We start from the raw sequence: 19782 nt of genomic DNA, 5'->3' as shown, positions 1-19782 counted from the left end.
TACAGCACTGAGCACATTCATCCGTCCCAGAAACAAGAGGATGGAAGGACAATGACCACTGGTAAAGGAAGAAAAGGTTGAGAGCAATGCTAAAAGTTCCATGGATTTATTAACACTAGAGAGCAGAGGCAGGGTTAGGAAACGGCATGAAAATAGAAAGTGGGACAAAGCCGAGGCAGAAGGACACCCTGGAATCTGGGATGGGACTGTTTGGGTGAGCCTCACCTCCAGAACCTCTCACTACATATGGAGTGACCCAAGTGCAAATTATATTACTGTTATTCAGCATCTCCCTGCACCCCCAGTGCCCACAACCCTGCCCCCCAGCCTACCCCCCACCCTCGCCAACAGAAGCCTAAGTTCCTGCTTCCACAGTGAACGCAGTCATTTCCTGGTATGAGCACCACCCACCCCACTCCGCACCCCTTCACTTTGGAACTGACTGCTGGACAGGTTCCTTTTCCAACCCAACAGATGGGTTCGGAACTGATGGCTCCACTCCCCGTGCCCCATATTCAAGTTACAGTATTTTACATTTGTTTTGTACAATTTTTTGACTTCTTATAAAATGCTGACAAAGAAAATGAGTAATTTTAGACATGCCCCCCACCGCCATCCAATACCTAACATAGTTCTCCACTAATGGCAAGTCTCTGATAAATTCTTACATGACAAGTAAGGACTAAAGAAATAACTTTCTGATAGTATAGTAGTTGTAAGCACCAAGTTTGGGGAAACAGAGATAACTTTTAAATCCTAGATCCAGTATGTAATGGCTCCCACACAAGTCTTAATTTCTCCAACGTTCAGTTTCTTCCTCCTCTGAGGCAACGAAGTTACTACTATACCGAATTCAGCTGGTTGGTGTGGAAGCTGAATGACAGAATGTCTGCAGGAGGTAAATACTCTGTATTTACATAGGAAATACTCTGTGGATGGTAGATTTCATTGTTACGCTTTTCTGAGAAGCAGAAGCTCTGATCAAGTACAGAGTGAGGTGTGACCAAAACCCAGCCTCACAAGATGTTCCCATCCAACTTACTATTTGGATCATTCTCCAGTTCTCTAAGGGATTATCTTTTAAAATTATTTTTTTTACTTTTGTGCTAATTTGAGAAATACTACTATATTCAAAATAGTAAGTGTGGAGTTGATTTCCCCGCTTATTTCCCTGAACGCTTTTACGCTTGGCTTGACATTCCCGCTGGCTGCCGGCTCTGCCTATGAGTACCGTCCCTGGAGAAAAGGGGGAAGACAAATTACATACACGATGTTCAAAAGGTGCCACGGGGATGCAGGTAGAGCAAAGTGGAGGGAGAAGTGAGTCCTGTGGCTTGGGGGACACAGGGTATCTGTAATCACCTGTGTCCCACAGGCGGGTCATCTGTGTCAGAAACAAACACATCACAGCAATTCACTGCTGTTGATCTGAATTCCACTAGCTCTATGAAGTGCCCACGGTAAGGCAGGTTCTATGCCAACTTCTGAGAATGTAGGCTCTGTTGTGGTAGATCAAGCTCTGAATCAGATTACAAAGTAACTAAGGACAGCATTATTAGGGCTTCCATAAAAGCCAGTTCTCCATGCATAGAGAGTTAAAAGGTGGCCAAAGACAAGTTCAGTTTTCAATTTGGCATTTAGAACATGTCACTGGTTTCAGTCAGGGAATAAACATCCTTACTGTAAGCGCATCCATACACTTCAATCCGCATCCCAATCCTGCCCTTAGGGTTCCAGGCTAAGGGAAGGAAGCGCAGGAACCTGGCTTCGAAGGGAGGCTGGAGTCTGTAGTGCACCACACTGTCTGAGTTTGTGTTTCCTGGAAAACTCTGCAAGAAAATGGAGAGAAGAAACTCTGTTAAAGTTTAAGAGGGACATCAAACCTCTCTTCAGTGCCTGGATTTGTCACCACTGTCTAAATTGCCCTTATTTGCAGGGCAGTTTAAATTTCAATGGCGCCATTAAGCCAGCTATAAACCTGCTACCCTCCAAGGCTTGCTTTTAGAAAATTGCTCAGCCCCTAAACCATTCCCCTCATCTCCAAGCAGTTATGACATTCACACACAACCACACATCAGAGCAAAGAAGCACAATGGTAACTTGCAGAATGTGAATTAAAAACCCCAGATCCTGCAATTTGAGAGCTAGAAGTGACCTGGACAGTGTTCTAGTTCAAAACCCTTAACTTATAAATGCAAAACCAAGTCTAAGAAAATTAAAATATTCTGTGGAGGAAAGATAGCTATTATCCAGCATGACCATGACTCTGTCCTATGGGTTTGGATTTCCATCCCATCGCTGTTAGGTGGCCTCAAGTCAACAGCATTTAGGGGACACGCCAATACCATCAGCCACAGGCTTCTCCCTTCATGCTAGGAGAGGCCAGCAGGGGAGAAAATGAAGTCCTTAGGAGGAATATGTGGCTTTCTCCTGGTGTTCTCTTTAATGCAGATATTAGGCATACAGGGAAGCCATCAAAAGGGATGACATTGCTGTTAATACACATGTTGATCATAAATACATTACTAATAATTTAACCAATTCTTTAAGAAGATAAGACTTACATATGCACGAGAATATTAACAAAACACAGCACAAACTCCAACACACAGCACCTTCCTGTGCAGCCTCTACACTCCATCCTGGCAAGCCAGTCTTTTAACATGTATAATGAAGTATTCTATACTTTTATGTGAAAAGATGGGAGTCTTACAGATGATAAGAATTTGGCTACCCCCTATTAGCAAGTCCACTGCCCTTTCACCATTATTGTCTTTGAGACAGGAACTGTGGGTTTAGACAGAGTAGGGTCCATATTAAACAACTAAGCAAAGTCAGTCACATTAATTCTCTAAAGTAATATAAACATTCTTCTGTGAGATTAATTAAAACTAAAAAGCCAGGAGTAACTTGGCCTGAAATATTTGAATATCCCTCAGATAAGAAAACACCTCAGCATAGCCCATGTCTTCATTGTGTCAATTAAATCAGGCTATTTTAAGATTTACTTTAGCCTGCTAAAAGTTGCCCAGCTTATTTTCTTTAACTTTACCCAGATGCTGCTTTTCTTCCTCCACCCCTAAATCAAATAATTTGCAACCTAGGCAAATAATAATGGCAAGCAAGCCCATTCATAAACAACATAGTAAAAACAGGAAGGACTCCATCTTAAAGATAAGACTGCACTTTAAAACCCAAGAAGTCAAAAAGTAAGTTTCTTAACATAACAGACAATAACTCAGTCCACCTTGGGAGCAGGACAGGCAGCCCTGATTGATATGCTCCCAGACCAAGAAGCTGCTATTCTGGGAAAGAATCAAAGCAGTAAATTTCTTGTGTTAGGTTAACTTTGCAAAAATAACCCAGAAGATGGATAAGAAACTTACTGTCTCTTCAAAGATAAGCATTTGGGAACCATTTAGCAGGTCTGCATCCCTAGCCCTTTGTCTCTCAATTGCCTATAAATCCCCTAGACAACACCCCACCAGACTGTCTTATCCCCTCCTGGCCTGAGCCAGGAGCTCTGTCCTCTCACTTTAACTCTAAATAAAAGCCTCTCATTGCTCTCCTACTTTGAGTGTTTGCGAAGTTCATTCTTCAGCTCCATGAACAAAAACCACAGCATCATCTTGTCCACCTTTGTAAACATTAACACCCAAGCATCAATATTTAGGAAGTTTTAGGATGGACTGAAAAACCACCACAACTCATCTGCAGACAATTCCTCTTGTCTCTACTTTCAAAGTCCACCCAAACGCTGGGCTCCTCTCTCTCCCCCAAAGCCCTGGAACCTGCTATGTCCTCCTATGGACCAGGATTTTAATCAGCTCTTTCTGCTCTTGGGAATTTTAGACTCACAGGGCCAACCTCTAATTTGGAAACCTTACATTCCTTTGTAAAACTGATGTCATTGATTCTTCATCAGTTTTCACAGACGGCCATGCTACAGGGAAGCCACAATAACCTAAGGTGCTCCTAACCATTACACATCTGCACAGGGAAGTTGGCCCATCCAGAGACCGAACCAGTTTATGCTCTGGGAACAAACAGTAAGGGCCCTCAGCTGTTGTGCATCTTCTTTGAAATTCATCAAATGTTAAAACTAATTAAATTCTATCAAATTTTTTGGAACTCATAAAAACTTCTGCACTCTTTGATATCACCACGTTTTATTATCCAGAGGGTCAAAGACATTCACATAATAGTCTTTCACTTAATTAGGGAAAAAAACAGCCAGGACTTTGGTGTGCCTGCAGGCACTAGGACAAACTCACCTGCCAAGGAGCTGTAACGAACAGCCAGATACAAACATGCAACCCAGGGGCACAGCTCTTCTTAGTTTAATCAAGAACAATGCCTGCTTTTTTAGCTTCCTACAACACTAGGCCAGGCTTAACAAACAAACCAAACCAAACCAAAAAGCCAAATTAATAATCAGGGCTGTAAACCATGATCACCAGGGGGGACTCTGTTGGTATAAACAGATGGAACTAAGAATACAGAAAACTCAAATGTAATTCTGAAGGTGCATATCTCAGTTGTTGTAATACTGGTTGGCCTAATGAATGAAACACCAACTTGGAGGCACTCAATCATTTCTCTCTTGTTAAATGGAAGAGTAAGATCTGCCCTACTCCACTTTTTATTAAGATCTGCAATGCCAAGGTCAGGTGAATCTTCACTGCCTCATGCTCCAGAGGGTAGTTAGACACATGCACCCCCTGCCTTTGCAGAGCCCCCCCAGGCTCACATGTGTGGGGCAGCAATTCCCAGCTCCATCTCTTCCCAGCACAAGGCCTACAGCTCTTTCTGCCCCAAGCTGCAGTTCCTTCAGCTACAAAACCATTCCAGTAAAACCTACCTCTAAAGGTTGGATACTGATTTATGAGAGATAATGTCTGACAAGTAATGCAATCGTTCACTCCCGCCTGGAGGGCAGCGTTCAGTGATGGGGCCACCTGGTGGCCTTGGCTGTCGCTGTGGTTACTGTCTATGCACTTGGTAGGGGCTGCTCACCTGCCCAATTCTGCATCGCTCTTTTCATTCTATCTCAGGTTCCATGTCCAAGACACCTAGATAAACAGTCAAGAGGGGAGCTCCTACAGTAGCCACTTTAATCCCAAACTTGTAATTCAATTTTAAAATGAAGTCAGTATTTATTTGAGTGTAGCTGGCAAAAATCTTACACCTCAGTATGAACTATGTAACCAACTTATTTCTTAGTAAGGATAAATTGTTTTTTCTTATATATCATTACTTCCTTCTGAAGTACTTTGCTTACTGAATATAAACTCTGAGGACTATTCTTAAGGTGTGTTAATGACAATGCCACAGCTTAAAAGGGATTTCTACTTTTGTTTTAACAGGATTTATATGAAATACTATTTAAGACACATTTCAAGTGAGAATAATTGGTTAATAGTCTATGAAAACAGGAGATTCAGAACACACTCTTTGCAACTTCTGAGAATCTACATATGATACAAAACATTCATGTTTTTAATTATATTCACATATTGGGATGTACATATGTGTATGTATACCTATGTGATTACCTTAATACAGTGTAATTTTAATGAATTGCATATTTTTGTCTTGTATAAAACTGTTAACAGTCCCTTTGGATACCAATAAGCTGTACATGTCTTTAAAGACACAGGAATTCAGTGGACTGGGTTTGACACAGGATTGCCACTAGCCTAGCAGTCTTCCATTAGGGGCTTATTACTGAAGTGTTCCCACATATTTTTACTAAGCTAGTGTTTCTTTGTTGTAAATGAGATCTAATCTATTATGTGGATTATGTAAGTTTGCTTTGGTGTTTCTCAAATAGACATGAACACACAGGCAAGCAAACCAGCTGCAATGACCACTCTTGCCTTGTTCTAACAGGTGAGAAAATGGGGATCCCAGAGGAAGGGAAGACAGACTCCTGCCCCACTCCCCCCCCACCTCCCCAGCAAAGCCATCACACAGCCTCAGCAATTCCTCAGCGGCTCTCCTGCCAGTTCAGAGCCTCAGCAGTGGGCAGAGCAGTCCTACTCAGAGTGGCACCTGTGAGACCAGCCTCATCCGAATGCTTTTCCATTTCTTGTTATACGTGTGACCTTGGCAAAGCCACCATTTTCATGGGTAAAGAAGGAACAAGAATAGCTATCTTGTAATTCTGATGAGTTATAATTTTATAGGCTTATAATCTAACCATTTTCTTTACATCAAAAACTTCACATTAAAAAAAAGCCAATGAAACCCTCCCCACTGATCACCAGAACCACTTTAACATGGACTCATCATTCAGTAACTTTAAAGGCATCATAATTGAATGTTTTATCTGGCATTAAGAAAAAACATCATTTGACAAAGTTTTCACTTTCCAAAAGTATGCTCTTCAGCTACATGGGGAAGTGACTGTGGTCTATGGCTGGGGCTCCTCACAGACTACAAATGTATCTCCCACCAAGCGATTTATGTAGGATTGATAGCAACACTGAGAAGCTGCCATTCTCTATTTAGTTTCCTCAGCAGTCACATCAATGGGATCTAAACAAGAGAAAGGCTCCCTCATGAAGTTCATGGTCCTGGTGATGTCACAGTTCTGTGTAACACAGAGAAGACAAGTAGTGACTCTGTGGCACCTTACTACACTCATGGACGGTGACTTCAAAAGGGTATGGGGGGGACTTGATAATATGGGTGAATGTAGTAACCACAATGTGTTTCATGTGAAACCTCCATTAGAGTGTATATCGATGATACCTTAGTAAAAAAAAAACTCTGTGTTGCAGTGAACAAATGACCTTCAAGATGCCTGTCATGGACTCGTTAATTTAGGTTTGCTATATCTGTATCTTTGAGACTTTTATATCAATCCCTATGTCAAAATATGAGTGGTACTCCTTATAGAAATGGGTCTCAATTATTTTAAAAGTAAGTATTAAGTCTCTAGTATGTGCTCCTATGAAATCAGAGCTTTGTAATTTGAGCACACTATTATGTTTTAAGGTTACTAAGGTAAGAGGTAGGACGTTTTAGGATTGAAGGGGTGCACAGGCATCCCGAAGTTCTAGTTCTGGCCCTTTTAATTGCTGGACCCTGATAATCTTAGACAAGACACTCATCTCCCCAAGGCTCAGCTTCTTCACCTGTAATATGGGAAAAACAGTAATTATTCTTACTACTAAAAATAACAATACTTTGTACCTGTTATTTCCAAAGGCTCAAAGCCCATGTATACTTTGAAAGAGTATACTAAAAGTATTTCCTATAATTAGACCATGTAAAAAGTGGACCTCAGTTGCTTTAAAGCAAATATTCATTATGTTTTTAATATTTTATTGAACTGTAAAATACTATAACATTTATATGCAGATAAACCAAGGGAAAGTCCTTTTTTACTTCGGTTTTATTGAGCAACCTGGAAATTCAGCAACATGGATTGGGGTGCCAAATGTGTGACCTAGAATGAGTCACTCACCCTTGAGATCTGCTCATCCAGACCAGGGCACTTGATACGAAGTGAACTCTAAAGTTTATTTCAATGTGTTCTAGAAAGAGAAAGAATAATCTCTTTTCTTGATTTATTAAAACAAGTAAACACAGGCCTGTCGTGCACATAAAAGGTTTGCTTTCCAGGCATTTATGTAACATGTTCTGCCATGAAAACCTCAAGTTGTAGTCAATGTGTTGGAAAAAGTATGAACTTATTATTTCTTGGTATTATTTATGGCCTCTTGGTAAAAGCAAGTCACAGAGTTAAACCGGTGGCTGAACAGCAAGAGACAATCTCTGTATGTCCACCACCTTGTCCTGCAGCAAGTGGGAAGCTGCCTGAGGCTGAGCACAGCCGTACACACAGGAAGTCACAGTGTTGGGACTAAGGAAGTGTGGACACCCAGAGGGGCCCTAGGGAAGTATGCACAGAGGGAAGATGTGTGAGGACACTGGAGGCAGCCATCTGCGGGCCAAGGAGAGAGGCCTCTGCAGAGACCCAATTCACAAACCTTCATCTGGGACAAACCTTCGTTCTAGCCACCAGAACTATGGGAAACTAGATTTGTGCTTTTTAAGCTACTGCATGTGCTCTTTTGTTATGGCAACCCAAGCAAAGTGACACTCTGAGCACCTGGGCTGGCCTGCGGTGGCCCATCTACTACTTGGATCAGTGGATCCCTTCTGGGTCTCAGGGCCACAAACCACTAGACTCACAATCGTCTCACCACGTTTGGGTGCTATACCAGGGCCAGGTCTAGCATGGACAGGTCTCCTCTGTCTAAGACTGCCCCAATACACTCCCAGGGCTAGCTTCCCTGGTGGGCACCACTGCACACATGCGGTCACACGTCCTGGCTAGGACATCGGAGTGTGCTGCTGACCCCACTGCGAGAGACTCCTGGTTTCCACCAGGCTTTCCCCATGTGCCTCTTCCCTTTTCTGACTGTGTTTGTAACCTTTTGCTGTAATACGTCACAGCCACAAACACCCTGAGTTCTCCTTGTCAATCATTGGGTCTGGGGGTGGTCCTGAGGATGCCAACACATGACCCTTCAAGGAGAATCACCAGAGGCAAAGAATCCAGGGCCCAACACAGCCTGGAGAAGTTCCATCAGGACGCAGGTTACCTCCATGAGAACCACGTAGAACTAGCGCTTAACACCTCATCACCCCGACAGGTGGCCTTTCATACCAAGAGGAGGTCTTTTCTGCACTTCCGCACTTCGAGTGACAATCACAAGTTTGTCATTTTTGAGAACTTCATTGACTAAAAGGGCAACGACATGGGGCTTCATGACTTTGTTCCTTTGGCGAGTTTATTGTTTCTGAGAATTAGATTATTTTGTTTTCAATAAAATATGCAAATAAGCAATTATGTTCATGTTTTTTCTAACTGTTAGACTTTAGAGACTAGTATAGGTTATGTATGGTAGAACTATTTCTTAAATACACTGAAGTCTAAAGAAAGGATAAACAGGTCAGCATCAAACTCCACACTTCTTATTTTAAGAAAAAAAATTGTTACTATGTGAGGTCATGGATGTTACTGTGGACGTACTGGGGTGATCATTTTGCAATATATACACACATTAGATCATTATGTTGTACACCTTAAACTTAATCCATGTTTTATCAATTATATCTTAACTGGAAAAAAACAGATCTTTACACTTATGTTAGAAGTTTTGAAGAAAATGTCCATTTTTGAATAATTGTGAGAGAGAGTGAATGCTTCTGAGCAACTAAATCCTTCTGAGATGGTCTGTATGGATTTTTAATTTCCTTCAAGAGGCATGCTGCCCATTTTAATTTGGGGAAAGAAATAGATAATCCTGCAGCAGCGGAATGAAAAATTTTCCATTCAAAATCTTCTTAGATAAGAATATTCAGTTAACCAGAATTTAGCCAAATATGTTTAAAAATATATCAGTAATAGCTATTTTTCAACTAATTGGACATCTAACCCTGTTTTGGTAGTTTTAGTGACAGAATAAAGACGTTCTTTTCTTAGCATTTGAGTCAGCAATACTGATAAACCAAAATACGTAGGGCCATATGACTCAAACTGTAAGTTCAAAATTAACTCTCCCAAAGAAGAGCAAAGCTCAGAATAGGATAAAAGAAATATGTTTTGGAAAGTACGTTAAATAAATATAAAGTTGGTCCTTTGCCACACATAATACCTATTTCACAGGGAAGATAAAAGGCTGTACGTGGCCAGAGCAGAGGCAGACAATTCCCCATGGCTTCTCACATTTCTGCACATCTTACAAAGAGAGGGCCAACTGCCCTGTAATCTGGACTATCTATTCAAAGATGATTATATAGAAAACAGCCTTGTGAGATAATTTTCTTCTTCCAGAGTGAAAGCAGGCATGTTTACTGTACAAAAGACCCAGGTTTCCTAAACTCTTGAAACAGAGCCCTCTGCATGTGCAAGCATCCATCTGGCACTATCCACAGGGCCTCAGGGTGACTTAGGGTCAAGGAGGTGGTGGCAAACATGCTGACTCGTGCTGCCAGCTGTGGTGTCTGAGTAACTAGGTGAGAAATAGAGCCTTTGTCTCTGACCCACGCATATCACGTCTTCTACCAGCATCCAAGAAACTGGCAGGCTAACTTACTGCAAATAAGACAAAAGCTCACACACCTCACAGTTTGAAATGGAAAAGATTAAAGTTTATCTTTCCAAAGACATACTAGAGAGCATGTATGAAAAGGTGTATAACTAAATACTCTAATTCAAGTCTCTATGCAAATATTTATATATTTTAACATACAATTAAACTTTTTGTTTTTATTGCTGCTTTTTACTGCTATTTTTATGTTTTGCTCTCTGTTGTTAGGAATGCATGATTATAAGTAGTTTCCTTTTTTAAATGCTATGTATTACATTGTTTTTGTCTTAACAGAAAATAATAAAGAAAAATCAAAATGTGACCTGTGTTCTGCCTGGTCAGAAAACCCCTGCTGACATATAAAAGTAAGCAGGCTTGGCTAGAAAATTCAGATACTACATAAAAGCTTAGAGAATGCAGAAACCATTCTTTCCCCCAACCCCATATTTATCCATTTTTTATGGTTTATTATAATTGCCCTTAATGTCTGCCTTTATTGCTTCCCATCAATCCTTTCATTTCATATTTTCTAGTAGGGATCCCCATGATTTGAGATAGGGCAGCCATCAGGTTTCTGGTTTAAAACAGCGGAGCAGCGGTCACACCTCTGCCATGGGATTCTTACCATCATTCACAGTATTCTAGGTGAGGTCAGCCAGGTCCTCATTCCTCCTGCCAATGGATGTATGCTGCACCCACAGACTCCAGCCCCTGTTGCCTGGAGACACCTTTCCCCTTTTCTCTAGAAGGGAAACAGGGAAGATCTACCCACATGGTCACGCTTGACTTTTGGAAGGGAAGACTGGAAGCTTATGTTTGGTTTAACCATTTGGAAGCAGGATCAACTGAAGTCACTTTTGTGAACAGTGCTTACTATTAATTTTTAAATAACATGTCGCATAATAAAAAGCATGCATCTCATTAACTACGTATCACATTTGCTCAACTGTGTTTTGCTACATTATATTCTATTTATGCAATTTCAGTCTCCAGAGTTAGTTTTTACAGTAAAATTTCCACCTACATAAAATTTTACCAAATTAGGAGTGAAAGGTAAGGAGCGACACACAGCAGCAATTCACCAGAGAATTCCGCTTTATTAGGGAAAGGTGCTGGGTTATATAGGAAGGGGCATGGGGTGATTGTGGTGTCACTTCTACGGGGCTGGTGGCCATTGGCTAGGTGCTGGGATTAGGGGGGCGAGGGGTGATTGGGCTTCAGGTGGCGCCGGCAGGAACCGAGGACCCGGAAGAGAAGCAGGAGGTTCGCCATCTTATGGGTGAGGGCCCTTCATTTCCCGCTTTCTCCTCTATGGGGTTGTGGACGTTGCTTTCTCTCTGCTTCCTGCTCAACGGGGGCAGAGAAGGGAGTGAGGGCTTGAGGAATGGGAGGAAAGGGTTGATAGGACGCCCCACAGTAAGGACGAGGAGATGTGGACTTCTTCAGGTTGGAAATCAATGAAGGTTCCCTGTAACCATAGGTCGAGGACTTGTTGATTCTAATGGTGCCAAGAGGATACGGGTGCCAGAAGCCAGGTGTCTGCGGCCATTGTTTCCCGGAACAGTTTCCAGCGGAGAGAGGGGTCCATCTCAGCGTGTGGTGAAGAGGTTACGTGAGGGTGAGGGATCTTCTGTGGCTAAAAGCTGGTAGTTCCTGAGTAAAAGCTGGTTGAAAGTTTGATTAGAGATTTTACCAACTTGGGATTTGATAAACTTTACAAGGCAAGAAAAGACAGGCAAGGAGAATGATTATTACAGGGCCTGCAATGGGCCAAAGCCAGGTAAGGAAGGGGTTTGTTAGTATTGAAGAGAATGGGTTGGAAGAGTAATACTGTGGGTACTGGGAGTTACCCATGTAGTGAATGGCGCAAGACCAGTAGGGACATCCCCGTAGGTGTCTGGCCATCGCCTGCAACAGGCTTGTTTTTGGTCATAGAGGAAGCAGAGGTAGGGAGAATAAAGGTAGCTGCTAGTGAACACTTCGGTGGAGGGAGGAAAGTGGAGGTATAAAGGCTCGGAGCAGCCTTTCAGAGGACAGTCTGATGTGGCAATGAGGGCAGTAATTTTTGTTTGATGCTGTGTGTAAGTCTGTCTGACTTTGAATCGCCATACAAAGGAGGCTGGGGTGGCGGGGAAGACAATAGGAATGAGGAAAAAAGCAAGAGAGAGCAAGGGAGCAGTAAAGGAGGAAAAAGTCATGATTCAGGAATGGATGGCAAAGGGGGTGAACGGGATTTTGGAGGAAAGAGGACAGTAAGGTCAGGAGTCTGTAGGGAGGGAGAGTCTGTAAACTTTTGTAGGTTAAGAGATCCTTTAGGTGATGTTCGGACAGAATGGTAAGGGGCGACCGTCTACTATTAACATAACCCTGGGCTCCTGGTTGGTGATGGAAATGGTCGGGCAAGGAGCCCCCGGGCCCCATCAATCTTCTTCTGCCAGCCCCACTACAGCGGGCTTAGGATGGGGGTTGTTCGTCCAGCCTCCCCTTCAGGTGGCTGGGCAATCAGACCCCCAGTGGCCCTTTTTGTGGCATCTGGGGCATGGGGTGGTAGGAGATCTGGGGGAGGGGCACGCCCTTGACCAATGTCCTTCTTTTCCGCACTTGAAACAAGCTCCTGGTGGGGGGGCTTGTTTGTAGAGAGGCGCCCAGGTTGTGGTTTTATCAGCTGGGCCAACATTTGGAAATTGGCCTGATCAGCCTTTTGTTTACAGCGTTCTTTCTCCTCCTCCCGGTTATGGAAGACTTTAAAGGCCACTGTTAGGATCTCAGTCTGTGGGGTAGCGGTAGTAGGGTAGTGTCTAACTTTTTGAGTTTAGCTTTAATGTCGGGGTAGCTTTGAGCTAGGAAGTATGTCATAAGGACATGTCTCCCGTCAGGCGTTTCTGGGTCCAGGCTGGTAACTGTAATAGGGCTTGAGTGAGTCTGTCTAAGAACTCGGAGGGAGTCTCCTCACTCCTTTGAATTATGTTTTGGAGCTTTTGAAAATTGACTACTTTACGAGCTGCGTTTTTCAGACCTGCTATTAAGCAGGAGGCAAAAATATCTTGAGAGCGGAGACCCACGGCGGTGGGGGACTGAAGGGTTCTGGCTCAGTCTGTGGGGGAGAAACAGGTGATGGGGGCAAAGACGGAGGAGGCTCCTGGGACTTAGTTAGAGGGGGGCTGAAAGGCTCAGGCTTGATCTGCAGGGGGGTGAGGTGGGGGAGGAGATGGTGGTGGAGGAGGGGGGAGGGGCTGTTGTAGGAGAGGAGGGGGAAGGGAGTGAACGGGAGGCTTCTGCGGGGGAGAGACAGCTTGCAGGCTAGGAGAACTTGGGGAGAGGTGGGGGGAGGAGGAGGAAAGCTTCGGTATAGGGAATCTCCTTCCATTTTTTCAGGCGCTGGCAGTAGTTAAAGAGATCGCGAGTGATGTTAGGATCAAGAGTTCCCCCTGCGGGCCATTGGTTGTTATTGTCTAGGGGGCATGTCGGCCTATCTTGGGAGCAGTATTTGCGGAGAAGTTTTGGTTTTATATCAGGCGTCAGGGAGAGGGTGGCTAGATGCTTGAGCAGGCATTCAAGAGGTGAACTTTCAGGGAGGGATGAGGAGGCTCCCATGGCTAAAGGACAGAGAAGGAGACAAACAGGGGAAGACGAACGGAGACCCTCGGACTGGGAACAGACCGCAAGGAGACAAAGGGCGTCCCCGATGGTCCTTGGTGGTCTGCGGAAACTCGTATACGAGTCGGTTTCTTAGGAAGTGTGGGTCGTCACCCAGACTTCTCTAAGAAGGCAGAGTGCCGGAGTCACGAGGAACCCAGTACTAGGAATTTTCGGTGGAAGGAATTTTCAGCGGAAGGAACGGAAGGAGGAGGGGGGGAAGGGAGCGTTCTCATCCGCAAAGGAGTCACCTCATTTATGGCTGTTGGAGGAGGGGCCTGAGGGTCTGCTGCAGCCATGAAGGCCTAAGGCGGGGAGAGTTCCCTCCTCGTCCCCGAGCATCAGGGCCTTGCCGGACGATCACGGTCAATGGCGCTGCGATAGCTCGGGGAAGAGTGGCCCGCTCCGGGGGAAAACTTACCCAAAGGCCAAAGAGGAGTGGTGAGTGTGAGGAGCCAGCGCCGGAAAAAGAGGATGAGGGCAAGCTGCTGCTGGTGTCGGGGGGAAGACGGGGCCCAGTTGGGGTGTCCCGTCTCCCGGGTTTCGGCACCAATGAAAGGAAGGGAGCGACACACAGCAGCAATTCACCGGAGAATTCCGCTTTATTAGGGAAAGGTGCTGAGTTATATAGGAAGGGGCATGGGGTGATTGTGGTGTCACTTCTACGGGGCTGGTGGCTATTGGCTAGGTGCTGGGATTAGGGGGGCGAGGGGTGATTGGGCTTCAGGTGGTGCCGGCGGGAACCGAGGACCTGGAATAGAAGCAGGAGGTTCGCCATCTTATGGGTGGGGGCCCTTCAAGGAGGAAACCTGTATTATGTGTAAATTCCAGATGTTTTTCATTTCAAGGATAATGGGTGTAGCCAAGATTGTAAACCAGAAGCAGCCAGGGACTTTTTGGGAGAAAGGTGCAGCTTGGCTGTTCACGGGCCCACCTGCTGATCCAGTGTGGGGGGTGGAAAGAGATCCTGCTCAGCGTTTCCATACTGGACTTCCTTCATGAGAGGCCCATCTCCAGGAAACAAACTAACAAAAATGTGGAAAGACTGTGTCAGGCTAAGTGGTTTCTACAGGACTCTTCAAGCTAGTTCTATGTTCTAACAATTTCTCACTTTTATTGTACAATTGTGTCTGCTCAGAGTACATTTCACAGAAAAACCTTAAGTGAGCATTCAAGTGAAGCAATGAAAATGCCCTGTAGTGTGATCAAGGGGGTATTTTAATGATTTATAATTACACTTCGAACATATAAAATGCCTAAATTTCTCAAGTTGGGCTTGTTAGGAGTCAGATAAATTCATGAATAAGTCCAATCTCTGTTTTATTTCTGTCCTGGACTGTTTTTCTTAAAAAAGCTTATAGGTGCTTTAGACACAGTTTTAAGGAAAATACATTGACTATTCTTTTCATTTTAAATACTAACTTCAAATCTTGAAAATTATAACTCCTGTTCTTGTGCCTTGAATCAGCTTTCAGTTTATTTTTTGAGTATGCTATGCCTTGAAAGCCACATAACATGTGGCACGTGTTCTGATACAATATGGATGGCATTTTTGGTTCAATGCCTGTTTCTCCAAGGTTCAATTAAGCACAGAACAATAGCCAACATCATCTGTGGCTTCTATTCAGGCTCTGCCTGTCCCACCACTGAACCTACCACCTCCCTTCCATTCTCTGTGCCCCTGGCAGCTAACAGGCTCCTCGGGGCCTGTGTTCTGTGGCTCCTGGCTTCCAAGCTGGACCCATCAGGAGAGCTCCAGGGCCACATGAGCTGCCCATCAGTCCCACAGTGGCCCAGGAGAGAAAGGGGGAGGAAGGCCCCTGAGCAAGCTCAGCACTACTGTCCCTGGGCTCCTCACCCTGGGCAGCACCCTGCTTGGCTCCTGGCCCCCAACTCCCAGGTGGCAGTGATGGATGCCTAGGAACTAAGAGCCTCCTACCCACACTGGACATATACATAAACTTAGCTAGGCAGTGACGGGTTTGTGGAAAAAATAATATTTTTGAACTGGAAGATCTAATTCAGTGTCCCTGCTCTATCGTGATTCCAATTGTGTGTAAATCTCTTAATCTCTTTCAATTTCCATTCTTTCTGTGCAAAACAGAGATGCCAGTGAGTGCCATGACTACCCACCACCCCGAAGGAGAGGGGAGGACGAGGTGGTGGTGTTCTAGAGCCTATGGGGAGCCACAGGGGTTACACAGCTGACGGTTGGTAGGATGTTCCGAAGGGAGAGAGTGAAGGAATAAGGACAACATGGCAAGGTGTTCCTTTTAGACAATACTAAATGCACCGTGGAGTCTGAAAAGCACCAGGAGCTGGGTTCCAGAGCCTGGAGCACCGGGAAACCTCAGCAGACTGTAAGTGTTTTATTCCTTATCGCTACCAACTAAAAGAATCTCCATCTAGGTTTCAGAGAACTGAGGGTTGTATATTTTGGAACTATACTGGGCAATATAAGAGTCAAGTTTTGTTTCGTCACTTTGGCAAAGGAAAATAAGGTTGAATAAATGTAAAATTTTAACATGTCTTATTTTCCTGATAACTCAGTATTCCCACCATCAGGCTGTGGACTCCTGGCCAGGCGACAGAGGGCACCAATGTGGTCAGGCTGGCTCCTTCCACAAGTGCCCCCCTGACTGTGACCTAGTGACATTCAAACACACCAATGAAATCGCTTCAAGACTTTGTGTTCCACTCCCACCCCCAATAAAGGCCCCTGCCCAGGGGTCCTCCTCTCTGGGGTCTTTACCTGCTTGGTGGCGCCACTGCCTGGCACCACTCCCATGTGGCATCTGTATAGTGTAGCCTAGCTGTGCCTCCCTCCCTAAGACCTGTGATATAAGAAATCCTTTAATTGCACACACTCTCTGAGCGTGACTTCCACAATGGTATTATAGGGATCCTTAAAGATCCCACATGAGGACTTACTCCCCCATGCACAGCACAATGAAACTGGCAGTAAACAGAATGTTAATCACAAATACATGCAGCTTGCGAAAACCAGATGATTTCCTGCCCAGCCTTTGTAGGATTCTCTGATCCCCAGAATCTAATACATTATTAGAGAGCCCCTATCGTGGACAATGAATAACAGTAGCTCAGTTTTGCTCAGTCCCCACCTTTAATTTCATTCTCACAATTAACCTGTTCTAATGACCATTAGCCACTAGTTTATGACTCATAAAATCCTACTGTGTAAAATGCACCAGAATGAGGACCTTGCACCACTAATTTAGGCAGAAGAAGTCATAATTCTATGTTCATTTAAATACTAAGTAACTTCTTAAAACATGAATTAAGAGGTATCAGGGTTATCAGTTACACACAGGTGTAAACACAACTTAAACTTAGCAGATGCATCTCTCCAATTATTTAGCACTTATAATTTCTTTTGACATTTTGTTCTACATGAATATAATTTAACCTATGTAATTTTGGAATGTTTTATGAAACAGTCATACTTCCCACTACTACCTTTTCTTTATTATGAAAAGAGTTTGTTCAACATTTATTTGAGCGTGATTTTTAACTCTCAATTCACTAAATTAGATGAACTCTAAAATGATGATATATCACAGTACCAGCAATTCAGAAGTCATCAATGCAGCTTAAACACTAACCTGCTCAAAGAGGATGTAAGCGCCTCACAATATCACAGTGCCTTACAGGCTGCAGGAATGTGCTTGTGGATACATTAGCCATATGCTTATTTCCCCACGTCAGTCTTAGAATGAGTGTTGTTTGTGAATTACAAATAATTCTGCAAAAAATTAGCATAGTTGTCCTTGCCTTTACACATCATCTGGTGATTAGGCAGGAGAAATAATGTGAAATATTTTGTATCAACCCTGCCCACTCTCCCAATAATAAAGCTATGATATGCTCTATACACACTGAATCATTTCTTTTAAGACAGTTATCTTATGAGATGGCAGCAGCTTATACCTGGGAAGGCAGTAAATACTTCACTCTCAACATTTACCTTAGACTACAGGACAGGAAACACACAGGGACCCACAGTGGAGCTGCGCTCTCCAGGATGTACAGGCTGCCCTGCGGGCCTCAGGGAGATTCAGCAGCGACACTGGCTGGTAAGTCAGGTTCACTCAGCTGACGAGGAGCCCGTAGGTTTGGGACTTGAACACAGGAGTTGGAGCCACTGCCACTTCTGGGCAGTGCAGGAGTGAAGACTGCTGTAGAAATGAGCATGTGCTTAGGTTACAATACTTCTGGGCAGGTATGGACCTGGTCATTGATAAGGGAGCACTGTCGGTATCCCTTAATTCTTGTGGGGTGTTCAGGCCTGCAGTGTTCTATTTCCAGCAACATCCGGAGGGACTAACACCACCCCTTGGTGGAGGTAGCAAAGCACGGTTTAAGGGGAAGAATCTCCAGTTATACACAGGCAATTGGTTCTCAATAAAAAGGGACAGTGTCCACCTGCAGTTCAAAAGGTCCTTTCAGCCATCACATGATAGACTGGCAGAGTGAAGAATCTTTTCTTCCAGCAGTGACTGGAAGCTATTCACATTTTTGTTTTCATTTTTAATTTTGGAAAAGGCACACAAAAATTTTAGAATACTAAAATATATACATCATCACATTTAGAAATAGATGTGATATTTAAAAAAATGATTTTAAAAATGGAAAGTGATACAACAGAAAAGGAAACCCCAGGGCCCAATGGAAACATTAAGTAATAAACAGGTAGAAACTAACTAAAATAACATTATAGGAACTGTGGAAATGAATCAGAGATCTGCAGTAACCAAGTGCCTGACCAAATCGAGACAATGCCACCTTTTAAAGGGGAGGAGATGTCATGGCATCTTCACGCACAAGGGCAAGTGGTCACCGGATTCCCAGTCCCCTTCTACAAACCAGAGAGAACAGGATGCCTGAGAGATTGGCCTCGTGGGACCTAAATCAGAGTTCAGACAGCCAGACATGGCTCATGTCTCAGAACAGGGGCAGCCCAAGAAGCAGCAGGTCTGACTTGTGAAAACTGTCCTAAAGGTAACTAGACCTATAAACACCTGGAGCAAAAGATTACAGAACACTAAGGTGTAAGAATAAGCCAGGGTGAGATCCTTAGGGAAATCAGGACATATAAAAGTGCCATGTGAACACAAGAACTGGGAAAAAGGCACACACACAAGCCCGGGGCCAGCACAGGCCTGGAAAGTCCTCAGTGTCACACCAGGCTGATTAGCAAGGGTCTTTCCCTGAGTGCAGCCAGAATACAAGGACTGGGGGAGGTGGCTGTTTTTAAAATGCCTGATTTTCAACAAAAGACCATGAGCCATACAGAGAAACAGTAAAAAATGGCTCATATAAAGGAAAAATACATCTCCAGAAACTATCCCTGAAGAAATATAGGCTTTGGATTAGAGAAAGACTTCAAAGCAACTATCTTAAATATGCTGAAAAGACTGAAGGAAAATGTGGGCCGTGAACTAAAGGGAATCAAGGAAATATATGAACAATGAGAATATCAACAGAGAACTACAAATTATAAAAAACGAGTCAAATAGAAATTCTGGTGCTGAAAAAATATAACTGGATTGGAAAATTCACTTGAGGGTTTCAGTAGCAGACATGAACAGGCAGAAGGAAGAACTAAGAAACCTGAACACAGGTCATTTATGATTATTGAGTCTGAGGAGCAAAAAGGAAAAAAAGAATGAAGAAAAATGAACTGAGCCTAAGAGACTTATGTTGGGACAACAAAGATCCACACAGACATTACGTGACACCTGGAAGAGAAATGAGAGGGAAAGCAGGAGGGAAGTCACGTGAAGAAGAAATAGTGACCAAAAATTGCACAAATTTCTGGAAAGACATGGGTATATAAAACAAGAAGCTACACAAACACTAACTAGGATAAGCATGAAGAGACCCACAGCAAGAGAAAAGTGACTCATTACATATAAGGGAGCCTCTGTAGGGTAATCACATTTCTCAGGAGAAACCTTACATGCCAGATGGTACTGGGATGAAAGAGCTTAAAGTTAAAAAAAAAAAAAAACCTATC

General features: G+C 43.7%; 1 protein-coding gene across 3 annotated transcripts in view; it reads right to left on the bottom strand.

The window, feature by feature from the left end:
• LOC118922095 (contactin-associated protein-like 3) overlaps window positions 1-19782 on the bottom strand; it is a 219561-nt gene that overhangs the window by 102721 nt on the left and 97058 nt on the right. For all 3 annotated transcript variants that reach the window (XM_036904445.2, XM_057498476.1, XM_036904444.2), the window contains exon 4: window positions 1682-1829. In XM_036904445.2, coding sequence (XP_036760340.2) covers window positions 1682-1829 — 148 coding nt within the window. The remainder of the gene's footprint in view (window positions 1-1681; window positions 1830-19782) is intronic.

Source organism: Manis pentadactyla, chromosome 3 (genome assembly GCF_030020395.1).
Source record: "Manis pentadactyla isolate mManPen7 chromosome 3, mManPen7.hap1, whole genome shotgun sequence".
NCBI lineage: Eukaryota > Metazoa > Chordata > Mammalia > Pholidota > Manidae > Manis > Manis pentadactyla.
Note: the sequence above shows the minus strand (reverse complement) of the source record. Positions and strands in the feature narration are given on the sequence as shown.